The 17,115-nt window shown below is 33.3% G+C and overlaps 1 protein-coding gene across 1 annotated transcript in view; it reads right to left on the reverse strand.

Annotated features, from left to right (window-relative positions):
* Window positions 1–4,906: 4,906 nt before the first annotated feature.
* The window catches only part of CHIC2 (cysteine rich hydrophobic domain 2), a 39,215-nt gene continuing 27,006 nt past the window's right edge, over window positions 4,907–17,115 (reverse strand). The window contains exons 4-6 of the mRNA XM_043970103.1: window positions 12,322–12,378; window positions 12,096–12,155; window positions 4,907–6,691 (exon numbers count right to left, since the gene is read on the reverse strand). Coding sequence (XP_043826038.1) covers window positions 6,641–6,691; window positions 12,096–12,155; window positions 12,322–12,378 — 168 coding nt within the window. The 3' untranslated portion in view covers window positions 4,907–6,640. The remainder of the gene's footprint in view (window positions 6,692–12,095; window positions 12,156–12,321; window positions 12,379–17,115) is intronic.

The raw sequence follows: 17,115 nt of genomic DNA on the forward strand, positions 1-17,115 counted from the left end.
TTTTATTCAATATTATGATCTATAGAGACAAATAGGCAATAAATCCACCAGTCCATGATTTAGACGAGTGATGAATAATAATGCTTAGCTGCACCAATCATCTTTTAAAAATCACCTTATGTTTAAATTAAGGTGTTAATTTGTTTATACTAGAAAAATTCAGCAAGTGAAAACTTAATATAATGAACATTTTGATGCTTTTTAATCTGTAAAAGTACTGGTATATGTGAAAAAACTAAAATATACTCATCCCTAAACATATCTTTCCATAGCCATATTAGAGTGGTAAGTCCTTAGCTACTTCTACTTCATCATCTCTACCAAATATACAGATCCAACACTGCCAAAGCAATATAATTTTTTACTTTAAAAGATGAAAATATTTTTATTTTACTATGATTCCTACTTTCTTAACGCTGAAAGAAGAGCAGCTTTAAATATTTGTCATGGAAATTAACAGTATATCAACTTTTAAAACATCTGAGTAAAACATATTACTTGACTTACCTGACTATTCTCTGAAGGCAGAATAGAATAGAGCTCCAGCTCTTCATCTTTTAATTTCTTATGGGTCATCAATAGTTTCTGAACAGTTTTGTTTGCAAACTATCTCCAAAGTCTTTTATTTATAAACAACGGGTGCAAATTCCTGAAATTTCTTACCTAGCAATCATTGTTGAGCTAACTTTAAGATCATCAAATTTAACAAGACAAATGAGAACACAATTTAATTGACACTAACCATAAGCATCTCAAAGAACAATTTACTAAACAAAATCCCTATTCTAGAAAAAAATTTTAGAATAATTTCTTTTGTAACACATAGAGATTACATTAATCTGCCTACAGTCACTGACTATGGCATGGCTTTCAACCTTTGTGAGACAGAACCCCTACATAACAATGTAATTATATCCCAGATCCAGCAGCTATCATGAGCACCTTGTTTCCAACGCCACTATTGGTTAAGTTTTACAATGCTTAATTCTGAAAGAATTTAATGTCGTTTACTTCACCAAAGGGAGAGAGAGAAACTTTAAAGGAAACTTAATACCTACAGTTAACATTAAAAAATTATAAAAAGGTCACAAAGATGTAATGGGATAGCTGAAATTGCCTAGTTAAATGGGAAGTTACTAAGGAATGGAAAAGTTTTCAATTTGAAGCATAAGTTTCCATGAGAAGGTATAAAAACCTCTCATACCTTCATGCCAAACTTGGGATTTGGACAACCATATTTGAAACAATAAAGCTATAGTAAAACGTTAAATGGTGGCAGGAATCTTTTAAAAAGGAGTTTGGGGGAAAGGCAGTTTTTCAAGAATATACTGAAATTCAACAAATGAGAGTAGAGAAAAGCATTTAGGTATATTGTATTGTCATACTGCTTACTTTCTATTGAAAACCAATCTGATTTTTTTGTTTCTAGGCAAAAGATATATCTTATTTTCCATAAACAAAGTTTCTTGCTCATTAACCATTAGATATTTGCCTAAGAAATACTGTACTCAAAATAACAATAACTCACACTTAAGTGTTTTAAGGAAAAAGAAATTTCCTCACAGCACACCTCTGAGATAAACAATGCAAGTAATACAGATGAGGAAACTGAAGATCTGAGAGATTAAGCAATTTTACTTATAATTAGAAAACTAATAACTGTTGGAGCAAGAACAAGTATAGTCTATTTTCTTTAAAAAAAAAAAAGGGAAAATTACCTACTCTAAATTTCAAAGCATTTTATTTTTAAGGAGATGTGACATGACACAAAGAAATCAGAAGTCAAAGAAAGAATGGTAAGGGTAGGAGACTTTAGAGAGATCAGAAGGCTCAACCCTTTCACTTTAATGATGAACAAACTGAGGCCCAAAGGTTAAATGACTTGCCTACACACTAGCAGAGTCCAGATCCCTAGATTCTAAGTCCAATTCTCTATTCAGCTATGCTTATACAGGTCAACTACATCTGTGTATATAAAGGTATAAAGGACTTTTCTTCAATTACTATACATAATGATTTCCTGTAATAAACAAAGTAGTATTCCAGCCACATACTACAAGTATACCCAATTCTGAAAATGCAGATGTAAACTTAAAACCTTTACTGGTCAATCCACTGAGGTTTGTGTTGATATGGTAAATATAAAGTGTCAACTCCTACTACTCAAACATCATTCTTAGATGCCAACGTTAGTTACTTTCATACAGAATTTTAACAAATAACTCACAACACTATGAGGTAGGTAGTTATATATGTTTTGTAGATGGAAAAATTAGCTGGGACCAAGTAAACTGGTCTCACAGAGTTATCAGGAAAAACTCATGTCAACTCCTGAATTCCAGTGTTTGATTTAGCCTAAATAACTTTTATGGTGATTTAATTTTCAATTTTGTAAAACTCCACTCCTCTGTGATCAAGAACATTTTGAAACCTCCAACTCATAACTTTCTAAACCAAACCAGGTGACACCTTTCTATGTTCCAGAAAGAGAATATTTCAAGATATATGGTTGAACCACCCCACATTACACTGCAAGACATATGCCTGCAAAATATGTAACTTCATAGGCATTAAGTATATGGAAAGTTGGGAAACAGAAACTATAATCAAGAGTTGGTAATCTCAATTCATCTTTATAAATGTATCTAGACTTAAAATATTATAACAGAATAACCTTATTAAACCCTTTGGCAAAGTACTAAAGTGCTAGAAGATGGAAGAAGAGCACATAAAAGGAAGTGGTTCTGATGGGCGTGGGGGGAAACTTCAGTAGTACTTTAGCTAGGCCCCATCCTGAATTCAGATTCTCCTAAAGCCTCCAGACAGCAACTATGCTGTTTATCATAAAACAGGGCAAAAGGATGGGAGTACCACAGCTCCATTTTGCCCGATTTTATTTTCTTTTGTTCCCCATGGAAGGATTTAAAAAAAAAATTTTCTCTTTGTGAGAACAAATTCAGCAAAAGGTAACAGAAGAGCTTTGGGGTTAGAGGGTGGCAGTAATCTCCTAAAGGAAGAGAACACAAGGTTCTACTTATGTACAAAATAAGGACTGAGGACATGTGCTGAACACCAGGCCTTGGAAAGCTCATCTCGGAGTTACAGTTGGTGGCAGCAGACATGAGGCTACAGTGATATCCTCTCATTAATACAAATAAATAAGCAAATCACTTGGGCTAATAAGTTCCTCTTTTAAAAATGCAAATGCCCCCAGAGAAGGCTTAATCTATCAGTGATTCTCCCTCCCTTTCCCCCAATAATCAGAGTTTAAATACTCAGCTAAGAAGCAAGAAATTATGAGTTTTGCTTTAAGAAAACAGAAAGGAAAGGGAAAGGAAAAGGAAAAGGAAAGGAAAGGCAGGCTTAATGGAGGTAGGTTGTCTCAGATGAGAACAAAAGAGCAGTGGGGTCTGGATATACAAGGGATAGAGAGGGAAAGGTTGCCAGGAGAGGGAAAGGGTACAGAAATGAAGGTGGGAAAGGCACCAAAAACAAACTTTGCAATTCTGCCTTAGGGTAGTCTATATGCTCCTGAAAATCATCAAGATATGATGGGATGGACCACTTATATCAAAAGAAACAACTTGAAACACTCTACAGATGACACTAGTAACAAAACCTTTAGATAACTTACTATCATCTTCTGGTTCTTCCTGAACTGTAATTCTTCAATTATATGGGTAGCCAATGAAAAAAGAAAGCCTTTGGTTACTACTGTACTGGTAATGTTTTTATAATATAAATACAAGTTTTGCCTAAAAGAATCATACCAGTCATTACTAGTTTTCCTAAAGTATACATTACTCCAATGATCATTTTCTACATAGGCAAAGTAACTTAAGAATATAACTTTTGGTGGAAAAATTGACATTTGTCTTATAAAGCTAACCATATCATCTTAGACTGGCTAGGGTTTTCACTAATAAGTGAGTCATATTTTGCATAGTTGAGTTTCCAGGGACATAATTTTACCAACATAATATACAAATCAATGGAATAACAAACGATGCTGTAAGATGGGTCTATTCTACACTTAAACACCAGCAAATGTTTCTTTCTATACAAGAATGGTGAATTATTTCCAAAACCACAAATGATATGCAAATTATTCACTAGCTTATGTAAGAATCTACAAACTCATTGAAGTTTTTTCAAACACCCCATGTTGCTAATATACTTTGCCAGTATAAAAATAATAACATGGCTCAGAACCTATAGAATAATTGCCATTTTGAGTATTTCCTTCAGACTAGTCTACAACATGAAGCCATCTCTGACGTTTGCAATTTCCATTAACATGGCCACTCAAATTCATAGTCTGCAAAAAAGAGTAACCCAGTTACACTGGGGGACACTAATGAAAACCAAAGCACGAAAATCTAACTGTTCAAGGCATAATTGGCTCATGGTAGTGCCGGCATATTAAGCATTCATGGTTCTTTTCCAGATACACATTGAAAGTCTAAGAGTGAACATTCCCAGAGAATCTCTTTAAGCAAATGACACACTTCTCCATTTAATTAAAAAGAGAATTAGAAAGGCTTAAAAAGGACACTATACTCAACACTACCCTCCAAAGTAAGTTTCATATTCTCTTGAGATTCTATTAAAAATATACTTTTAAAATACCCTACATCTTTTTGAGGGCTGATTAAAAGAAAGATTAAAGATAGGAAGAAAAAATATCCATCTTTCTAATCAGGTTCAGCTCTTTTTACTAAGGAAGCCAAGAAGACACATCTACACGTGCAAGATAAAGTACCACATTTAGAGACAGAGCGTTCTACTACATCATCTAATTCTATATAACCAGTCTACCTTTACTCTGCTTTTACACCCTGAAGCAGACAATATATTCTCTACACAATACTCTTTGTTACTAAAGCCAATAAGGAATATCACAGTGTTGTTTTGAATAGCATAACAGTTTAATTGCACTATTCCAAGGGCAGCAGAACATACCCTAGATACAAGCTAAGTGAGGTGAGCATGTGATTGGACTCTGCAATTTGAGCTCTTCAGAAAAAAGGTAATCGTTCTTTTTAAATTGTTACTATTATTTTGGGCACCGGAGGTAAACAATTTTCAGGAAAAAAAAAAGATAAACTATTCAGACAGTTCCTGATGTCAAATATAAGATGACATCCAACCATTTTAGAGAATACAGTACTGTGGAGAAATACACAGAACACTTAAAAAATACAGATGTATAAATTAATGAAAGTGGTATTTAAAAGATTTAATACGAGGAGGAAGGTATTCTGTAGTGGTACCAATTCTTAATACAAATTATTAATCAGAGTATATATTTTTCAAAATTATTCACATTATTGCTCGATACCACAGCTGTATGGAACAAGTTCTTAACATACATTAAAATTTGTATAATTCCAGGCTTATAAAAAGAACCAAAACTTACATATAATATACACCATTGAAAATTAAAAAAAAAAATCTTAAATGCATGTAGGTATGTACAACCAAAAGAAAAAAAAATGATATAATGAGTATAACTGGCCTAACTCAAGAATAGGTCACATCCCCATTTTTTAAAAAAATTGTGCAGAAAATTAAGTCACTCTAATGGATCAACATTTTAAAAAGAACCACCACCATGTACACAAACTGTTATCTTTTCCGTATCTTAAGTTCTTACTATTGTCTTATATACCCTGTTTTGAATATCTTTTGGAGATTCGGTAATGATCTATATTTGTCTCCATTATTCAATTTTTCAAGACTGTTTTTAAGATCACCCAATCTAGAACTGCAAAGAGGACATCATAGAAAATGTGTTCCTTAGACAAATACTCAATAAAAATGAATATTTCTGCACCTTGGTACATAAGATTTGGTAAACAATAAAAATAACCCAAGTAAGGCCATCATTACAGATTTAACCTTGAATAAAGATATATGTAGGTTGGGATGCTACTATGTTTTCTGTGATCCTGAGCTCTAGTAACCATTAGATGCATGCATACCTTTAATCAATTCTCCTATCCTAGACAAAATAATTCAATGTCTGTTTTAACAACATTGAAGATAGAATATTTTCAGAACTATTTGATATGATTTATCCATGAATGAACACAGATATTCCTACTCAGAATAGGGGTGAGGATTGGGAGCTGGGTGTGGGGAATGGGGATTTAAGTCCCAAAAAGACAAGTACGGAAAATTCACTATTTCAAAAGGGATACCTTGATTAAATTAAGAAATAAAAAATATAAAATAAAATACATGTCCACTGGGAATGATACACAAAGAGTCACAGAAAGTGTTTATGTTAAAGGAATTTACAATGAAGGGATCATGAACCTTGGGTTAAAAATAAAAAAAAAAGCCTGGTCACTTTTAGGCTATGTTCAAATGTATTTTTTTGATAATACAAAAAAAGTAATCTGAAAATCAGAATACATTAACAGAAAAAGCACAATAACTTAATTGTTTAACATTTGTATGAAATAACTGTTGCAAAGTCTGACAAAAATGCACACTTAGAACATGCGGTTATTTAAAAAAAAAAACACCACAAGATTCTGTAGAACCAATGCTATGTCACCACCAGGAGAGCACCAAGCAAGGCACCATTGGAAAGACAACATACTTGGATAAGTCTCTATAAATAAAGCAAATGCTAATCTGGTCGAAAAATCGGTGTCTTTGGTAAAAATTCTATGAGGATGACCTGTTAAAAAAAAAAAGACAAAATTAAATTCAACCATAATGAAATGTTAGGACTTTTCGATCACTTGAAAAGACTACTGAGAAGAAGAGAACAATCACAAACACTCCTATCGTCACTACTTGGCATTCAAATAGTTTTTCTCTGGGAAATTCAGATAAATGATTTAGAAATGCTATCATAAAAAAATTATCCTTTTAAAAAATTTTCTCTCTATCTCTACTAAACAGGGATTAACTCTGTTTTGCAATTTATAAACTGAAAGACCAAAGAGGCAAGTGACCAAACTAAAGTGTGAGAGAATGGCCCAAGCAGAAAGGTATTCCTTTCTTGTCCTAATTCTACTGCTGATCAGGTATCCCTACTGGGTTTCCATCTTATGTACCCTCTACTTTTACTCTGTGTTCTTGATCGAGGCATGAATAATTAATTCCTTTTTCCTGTAATTCCAAACAATACTAGAATTTTTCAGAACTTTTACTAGAAAATTATGGCTAGTAGTGGGAGAACAGTAAACTAAAGCATGAAAACAAGTATTCAGAGTACAGATTTCTAATCCCCAATGGCTCACCAAAGATCAGCAAGGCTGGTACAAATTATAAAGCATCAAGTCTTAGTTCCTGTGACTTCAGTTAAATCCTATTTAAAGCTGATAATAAAATCTTCAAACTTTAAGTTAGGTCTAGTGGGATTCTTCAATCCTTTCTAAAATCAGTTTCCTGACGTTTGTATTCAATAAATAGATCCTCTAGCCTTGGGCTAAGCTGCACTTCCACTGTTAACTACATTGGTCGCCTCAGATTTTGCCTGCTAGTGCCTGGAAAGAAGAAAGAGCTTCTCTACCTAGTCACCCAATATTCCTCTCCTGTCTCCAGTTACCCTACACTACTGCAGGTTCGATAGCTCTCCAGATCTTTGAATGGTATATCCTAACTCCAATCCATTTCTTCTAATGTGTTTGGTTTGACTGAAACAAATTCATTAGATCATTAGTTGCTATGCTTAGTTCTATCTTTTGGTGAAAGTATGTTTTTCGATCTTAGTTGGCTAACCAAGCTTGCTTTCATTATCAATTTTGATGGAAGATACCATCTTACTGAGGAGCCCATTTACATCATTCAGCTCCCCTAGATGGCCAAATTCAGATTCTATACCTTTCTGAAGGAAGCTAAGTGGCATACTGGATAGAATTCCAGGTCTGGAACCAGGAAGGCCTAAGCTCAAATCTAGCCTGGGACACTCACTAGTTGTGTGACCCTGAGCAAATCACTTAACTGGTCTGCCTCAGTTTCCATAACTATGCAATGGGGATAACAGCACATCCCTTGCATGGTTGTCTGTGAGGAACAAATAAGATATTTGTCAAAGTGCTTAGCACAGTGCCTGGCACACAGCAACATTATAGAAATACTTATTCCCTTCCCCCTTCCTTTCTCCTGTTCAAAGTCTGTTGCATTTCTTTTAGAGTTCCTCACTAACTTCCTGTTTCCTATATGAAAGGTGTCTCCAAGCTCTCAAATAATTTTTAGAACATAAATAATTGGTAGGTACTGTGTTCAATAAATTATTAATTCCTTCCTGGCTCTTATAAACTATCTCCACAATGCTTTCTTACCTTCTCTTTAATGAATTATCACTTAAGAGGCCCGAGAAAAGAACCTAAACGAATCATATCATTACTGTTTCATCAGAGCAAAAAGACTTTACACAAACTTAAACCAAGTAAAGGCTTTTCCTTCATACAGAGTAATTCATAAAATAAATGACAAAAGCCAAGACTAGAATCCAGAACTCCTAACTTTTAAACATAGCATTGAATCCAAAAGACTAAGATGCTATTCATTATGAATTGATTTTACCTTTAAATAATTATGGTCTATGAGAATGAGAAGAAAAAATAGTTGGAAAAACAGTAATGCAGAGAAAGAACAAGCAAGCCCCAAATGATAAAGATGGAATATAAATTTAAGAGCTTTGAACAGAAGTCACAAAGCTCAAAAATAATTCCTATGGTTTAAATCTAGGTAAATTTACAATTCTTCACATCTTACCCAAGAATTTTAATAATAATGATTCAAATAATATAACATTACCTATATTATCTCTCTCCAAAGAGAAACAATACAGCAGAAAGATAGCCCAAGAATCTAGGGGATCTAGGTGTAGATCTATCACTTATAAGATGTATTACCATAGGCATAAGTGCCTCTAAATTTCTTTACCTATAAAAAGAGGGAACTATGCTGGGTTTCTTTACAATGATCTTTTAGTTCTAAAAATATATATTCAACATCTCTATTCTCAAACATTAGAGATACTACATTTGAACTATGAGTTTTTCCAGGTGCAAAATTCTATGACATGTCTACAACTCTGAGTAGACTGAATGGGCAATTAAATTAAGCAATTTATCAAGGATTTGTGATTTCCTTGGTCAACAAAGATTTCAAACCCAACTACAATTTAGTAGGTAAATCTTAAAGAGTTGCCTGAAGCTCAGAGAAGTAAAGTAGGTTGCCCATGGTCACAGAGCTAATAAATGTCAGAGGTACAATTTGAAATCAAGTCATCTTGACTCTGCAAGTCCAACACTAAGGCTATTTCATTATGTTATATCTAATTTCAAAAAATATTAAAGGCTTGCTATCTCTATCAAAGGCACTGTGCTAGGTACTGGGTTGGGATGCAAAAACATAACTATTTAGTCCTTACTTAATAATCATTTGTAGAGTTAAATGGCAAAGTAGAAGGCTAAAGCATAAATTCTGTTCAGATCTAATGTTTGTTGTACCATACACATTACGATATTTAGCATTATGTAACTACATCAGCCCTCCCTCACTTAAATCCAATTCAATATAAATCATGACATCACCCCTATATCACTGTCCTCTTAGGGAACAAAAAGGACAAACAATGTTATGTACTATGTACATCAAAAATAAAGCCAGTTCTGGTCATATTCTTTAGCATTACTAACTTTTTGAGAAAATATTTTATGACTATGGTCTCATTACTTTATATTTATGCCATGTAGTTATTATACTCCAAAGATGTGTTATCTTACCTATGTGGGTGTAAGCCCTATATGAATTAGCAGATGGCTTAATGAATAGCTATGACCCCATCCCGTCCCCCACTCCCCAATCAAGCATCATCTGGTGCTAAAACTCAATTGATGAGCTTCTCCAAAGTAAATAGGACTATCCTCAGACAACAGATACAGAGGCAATATTAAAAACTTTTCAAGATAGTAAGGGGATTATCATAAATCATTCTCTACTGGCAAATTTTTGAAAACTTAGAGTCACATCTATACCATAATGTTGCTCCACTGATAAAGCATTGCTGCTTCAACATGGAACATCAAGCTAAATTATTAGGTTTTCCCTGGCATGCCTCTAGTGTTCAAAATATGACTGAGTCCTACTTTCTTCTAACTGAAAGTATTGCTCAAAATTATCAAAAAGTTGTCCTTAAGAGAAAGACTTAGCAAAAAGCATGTATTAACTAGAGAGAAAGCAGTATCTTCTTAACGAAACACTTTACAGAAAAACATCAGAAGAAAATATTTGAGATTATGTTCTTCTTGCCAACTCTTAAAAATATACATAAAGACCCTTCAGTGAAAAAAGCAAAAATTACTTGAGTTTTAAAATTTTATCTTCTCATAGGTAACTTACATGCTATTATAAAATACAATTTGGCTAATTTTACTAGTTAACCTCATTGTTCTAAATAAAAAGTGTAAGCATGGAACACAGAAATATCTGAGATGACTGTTAAAGAAAACTATTAAAAAAACAACTTTGATAATAGACAATTAAGAATGTTTTTGTAAGATTACTGCAAAAAAAAGGTAACTATATGGCTCAACAAAATAATGTCATAGAAAGAAACAACGTCAATGATAAATATATCCATTAAATAGATGAATTTCATACACATAAACCTTGAAAAGAATGCACAACATTGGCTTAGACATGCTTTCTCCAAAGCAAATTCAAGAATGAAAAGAAAATTTAAGCTTGAATTTTCAGGTTAGTGGGGAAAGTGTCTGGTTTGTCAATGTATTTCTATATCCCCAAAGTAACACTCTGTGACCTACATTCAAACTGCCCTCCTGACTAAATAAATATATAAATAAATGTTACCTAGAGAAAGCATTGTACGGTTTAAAAAACACAGCTATGTAGGACTAGCATTTTCACAGGTCAAGCTCAAAACAACTTATTCAGATGTGCTTTTTTTTATGGTTATAGAGAAGTATCATGTGTCTTTCTCATCATCATAAATTAACATGTTTGATATAATAGATAATGATACGAAAAATCTACATTATTCGGTTCACTGAATAGAGCTATTCTGTGAAAAAAAGAAGCATTTTAAAAAAGGTCTTTTATGTTTCAGGCTAGAAATAGGACTTGATAGTATGAAAATGGAAGAAAGGGGAAATGCTAACAGAGAAAAGATGATTTTAGGATAATTTCCAACTATTTAAACACTGTTTTAATCAATCTTTTTATAAGCTATCTATGATGGCTGCATTGTTTCAAAGAATAGACAAAATATCATGCAATAAAAGACCATAGATATGTTAGAAGTACTATGCCAGGTACTTCATGAAGGTTAGTCTTTATTTTCATCAATTAACCCTTTAATGGACCTTTCACTTCTATGCATAAACCTACCCATAAAGCACCCAGTTTCAATGGAACATAAATACCCCAAATTTCCTTATGTTGTACATAGCTTTTTCAGAAGGATCCAAAAAAAAAAATGCAAACAAATCAAGCCACCAATGGGCAAGTTAAATTCCATACTAAATTATTCTAAAAACATATCATTGATAAGACTATATATTGTTTAAAGAATAAACACAAGAAGAACTATCTTTTGTTTACTTTTAAGATGAACTTTAAAAGTAATGTTCTAGGAACCCAGAAGACTTTGAAGACTGCTGAGGTATGGGCAGTTAAAATCTATAAAGGCTAAAGGTTTCTTAAGCTCCAGCAGCTTGGCTGAAAGGTCTTCTTCCATACTTGGAGACTTGATTAGCATTATATAAAAAAGCCATATCTGACTTGCTGCGTATCCAAAGTTGTGGTTATTCTTTATACAGCATCTAAAATTTCACACTCCATCAACACACGTTCAGGCTATTTTATCTTGGCAATTAATTTATTATTTTTCAGAACACAGTGAAGCCTTGTTTTCAAGTCATTCATAACTTTATAAATCAGTCTTGCACATGAAACCATGCATCTGTGAACCGTAGAAAATCCTTGCACTCAGGAGATTAAGCTCCTGACACCTATGCTGATTAATAATCATGAAAAGAATAAGATCAGAAGCAAAATAAATGATCATTTAATAGAGAAACTCACAAAACAGCCCTTTAACTTACATATTCCATCATGTTATTCGTTTCACATTTCCTTTTGCTCAGTCTCCAGTGCAAGCACAACTAGACAAGAACGAGAGTAAAGGAAGAAAAATGAGCTCTATTTTATTGCAGCACACAGAGTAACCCATTTGTCCACCTTTCATATTTTTAGTTCAACAAAAGCATCTGTTTCCATACTGTGCAATTCAGACCCCAACAGTACGAAGCTGCTCCCTGCGGCACTCACCTTGTGGTATAACCTATTGTTTTCCCATTCTAATAACTTCTCAATCGATCTTCGTGTCTGGAAGACAAATGAGAAAAAACTTTACTCTTGACTGGTTTTAGAAAAACTTTCTTTTGCAGCTGCTTTTTTTGTGAAAAGGGGAGAGGTACAGGACAGTGACTAAGTACAGGGTGGTCTATAACTATCAAAATTGCCTCTGGTTATAAACAGTAACAGAAAGGGTTGTCTCTATTAAAAGCTAGGTTTTTAATTTTAGCATGAATGTGAAATGTTTTAAATTGCTTCAAACTTAATGGCCTCTGAATTTAAAATATAACGCAAGAATGATTAACATTAACAATGTTATCCACCAAATAACATACATTTTAACATACTGCTTTCAATGTCAATTTAAAATATTTTTAAATGACAATAAAACAATCCATAATATTAAAATAAACATGTTAATATTTAATAGTAATGTTTAATTATCAGTTTAAAACTAGCAATTAGAAAGAATTAGAAATAATGTCATAAAAATCAGTATCAATATATAATATGCTTAAGTTGAATTTTGTCTAGTAAGGGCTTAAATTTGACTTAGAAAAGATAACCTGTAAAGCTTTTGTTTTTGTTTTTAAAGGGGAGTGGAGAGAGATCTGTTGGTAAAATAACTTCTTTAGAAAATTCTATTTTTATTTTTATACCCAAAATTCAAACTCAAGCCTGAAAATATATTCGGAAACTCTTCATTCAGTCTCATAAAACAGTTCAGAAATTTACTTGACATTTATAGCCATTTTGCTACTGCAACAGATACCATGTAGCCCTAAATGTGACCTGCTTAGGAGTATGAATAAAAGAGAGGATAATTCATGATGCCAGGTGTTAAGATGAGTCTGACACAGCTGCAGGTGCAAAAGGACAGAGAACTGCAGCAAGAATCAACTGCAACTTAGTGCAGCTGCAGCTTCTTTACAAGGCAAGGGGAAAAAAGCATCTTGCAGTTAATACTCCAAAACAACTGAGATGCTATTAAAAAATTAATAAATATGTCAAGCAAAGATGATTTGTAAAGTAAAAATTGTTAGAATCAAAGGGTTTTTTTAAAATCTCAAACATTTTATAATCCAAATATTTATTTAAAGCGCCTAATGCCAATCTGGATGCCATACTACACTTTCCATTATAAATGTGCTTAAGGCTACACGAATGCCAATTATAATTCATCATTATCTATGAATTGCCACCATTGGCTTAAGTTCCCTTATATTATGCCATAAAAGCAGAAACTCAAGTAACTTTCTAGGTAGCAGTGTGTCAATGACTAATTTATTGCATTACTTTTTTTTTTTTAACATAGTCTTTTGGGCGAGAATTAAAAAAAAAAAACAGTGCCCTTGTTAACAATGATCAGCAGACCTCACTTGTTTCTTTGTAAAGATAGCCTTTTAGAGACTGCTCTCCTTTTAAATGAAAATAGGGCAGCAGTTATGGTCACACTTTTTGTTAATTTAGTTGCCAGTCAGCTCCAAATCAAAAGAAAATAAGGCTGCAGAGTGTAATTAACATTCAGTTCAGTCGTTTTGTCCCTTGTCTAGCCCCCAAGCTTTGTTAAAATTGCCATCTGAATGCTGAAGGCTGTAGGGAAATCGATTTGATTCTAATCGCACCATGAAAAGAACATGATCTAACTGCTTTCAGCCCTCCGTAAATCTGTACTAGGTCTTTAGCACAATGCAACTTCCAATTTAAAAAGCACTGAATGTCTCGTCAATGACTTTGTGAAGAAAAAAGAACAAGGAGCAGACATAAAAATTCCAATAGTTGTTTAAGCATTAAAGTTCATTTGCATCACAGCGAACCTGAAAAGGGCTGACCTCTCAAACCGCCTCTCAGGTCTATGAAGTTGTAGCCTTGACAAGCTCACATTGACAGAGCTCATTGACTCTGAAAGGCTACTCTATCAATGGTGAAAAATGGCAATAGGTTCTACTCTGAGCAGGCATCTGCCTGCCCACCCGCTGCTAAACCAATGGCAAAACTGATTCAAAACCTGAATCTACCTTGTAATCTTCCTTTCTAGGACCTTTTAATAATAGATTAAGATTACTATACAATTTGAGGTTTTAATTTTACTGGTGGTTTGAAAAAAGAGAGGGGAGAAGAGATGAATGGAAAGAAAATCAGGCTCTCCAAGACTGCCCTTTTATACCTAATTTTTAAAAATAAGGTTCTAAAGCACTAACAAATTAACATGCTATGAATATTGAGTATTAAATGAAAAAATATAGCAATCACTACAAATGTGCCCACATAAATCCTATGTTTGGTTAATAACAGAGCTTTAATTAGTGTGATCTTATGAATCCACAATGATTTCTGATACTTTTAGCATTTACTGTAAATAACATGAAATCTCCCTAATCTATAGTTGACAATGATTATATAATACAATCTGCAAATTTCAACTAATTTACATAGGAATTATCTCTACTTACTATGTTCCTAAATAAAACTTTAATAATACCTTTTACTATTGTGAATATGCTTCAGAATACCTAAGCTTTCTAAATCATACATTCCACTGATCTTTGCCAAAACATGAATCAAAATTTGAATGCAATATATTTCTGCAAACTTCACAGCCCAGAGTAAAAGCTATGAACTAAGACAGCAGCATCCAACTTATAGCAAGACTTCTTTCCTACTTGACAGGTGAAAAAAAAGCACTTGCACGTGCAGCTTAATTAATCACTACACTTGACATCTCAATGATTTACAGTGAGGAGCAGGTGAGGACATACAAAACCAGAATAAGAACCCTTGATTTGAGTGAAACATTTCTAGCACACTATGATGACAAGCTCATAGATACTAGCAGTAGTATTAAAAAAAAAAAAGAAAGAAAGAAAAAAAAAAGAAAAAAACAATCCTGTGCGACAAATTACTTGTTAGTAACAACAAAAGCTCAAATTAAAAGAAAAAAGGCTTTGGTTACTAAGAACATTTGTTAATACTCTACCATTATTTTGGTTCACAAAAATCAAAATATAGTTTTAAGAACAAATACAATGCCAATTTAGCAGACACTGGAAAAATATACCATTTTATTACATCCATGACAGCTGTATTTAATTAGATGCCTCTAATCACTGTAAGAAAGCAGATTATAATTGCATTCAAGAAAAAATTATGTGTTTATGTCCATGGGTTTGTTATATATTTAATAAAATGTATTGCAATACTGCCAAACGCTGAGGTTTTTATATTATCAAATGAAGCAAATGAAATGTAGTTATAGAAATTTTTCCTTGGATTTTGTTTATATTCATCCCTTTCCTTATCCCCAAAGAACTTAAACCAAATGAATATACAGCTGAAAAAATTTGCCTATAGTCTGTCAATGACAATGAAACCTTAACCACTAGTGAAACACTGGTCTTTTATGTTCTAATTCAGTGGATTTCTAAAAATGTCATTTTAATTTTTTTTAAAAGAAGTGAATTTAGTGCTTAAGAAAAGCACCAGATTGATAGTCCTGGGAACTAAAATCCTCTATTTAACTGAAAGAACAGTGGAAAAGGCAGTGCAAGCTTCAGTGTAAGCTTCCCCACCGTGCTCCACCAGTCTAGTGCCTTAATCCTTTTCTGTGCTCACACCCGAGGGGTGAGAGGACAGGTTAGCAGTTTTTAGCATTGAATCTCTAGCCATTCTGCTTAGATGACCAACAAGAGAGTTAATTTTATCATGGGTTCTTGTCCTTTACAAAATGGACCAAGACCACCAACTCACTCCACAAAGCCCAAATAACCTTCCAGTGGTAACGATACTATGCTTGAAAACATAGCATAAGCTGATATTCTTAGAAGTAGAAGACTCCACCACCTGAATAGCCTACCTCCAAACATATAACCTATTTTACTTTTAAATACACTCTTTCTTCACTCTACTTCCTTGCCAACTCTTATTTTACTAATCAGTAAACTAAGTTACTCAATTATGATTAAGACAGAGGCAACTCGTATGCATAACTAAAATCAACAGGATAAAATATTCTTTAGCCAGCATCTGACTATTAAACCTAACGCTATTAACAAGTCTAGATTTTAGTGTGGGAATTTTAGCTTAATTTTCTTCATTTTTCTAGTGTGTTGGGGAATAGAAACTAGAAGATAAGAAATTTGGGAAGGAAGAATAAACAGCCATATATTCCATATATCAGGTAATCAAATAACAAATAACCAAAAATTAAAATAAAGGGAAATCCTTTCATACATTTCAATGTCCTTATTTCAAATTTTCTGAAAGAGTAGATTATTTCCTAGGAGTACACTTATGTGGCATTATCCTGACTGGTGTCATATACAGATTAACAAACTATAAACAAATGTTGCCAATTTTTAACCCAAACTGCTATAATATACTCTAGCTAATGGCTCACTAATAATATTGCTCCTATAAAACTGCCCTAACTTTGATTCACCTAACGTTGTCTTCTCAGAGGATCAAATATTAACGAGGGGTATGCTTATAAACCATATCTTTAGAGATGGACTTGCCCAGGGTCGCCAAGCTAATAAGTATCCAAAGTCATATCTGAACTCAGGTCCTCAACTACAAGGCTGAGCTAGCTGCCCAACCAAGTAACTATTGTTTCTGCAGAAACTGCCCAAATTTGAGTTTGAGTTTCATCTTGGTGGAAGTTTGTTTTTCTGTGTTTCTAGATGGCTAATTCACAAATATTAAGTGAGGTGGGGTTTTTCGTTGCTACTGTAAATAAAGTTTCTTTTATTTTTGTTTTCTTTTTTGTTG

Source organism: Dromiciops gliroides, chromosome 6 (assembly GCF_019393635.1).
Source record: "Dromiciops gliroides isolate mDroGli1 chromosome 6, mDroGli1.pri, whole genome shotgun sequence".
NCBI lineage: Eukaryota > Metazoa > Chordata > Mammalia > Microbiotheria > Microbiotheriidae > Dromiciops > Dromiciops gliroides.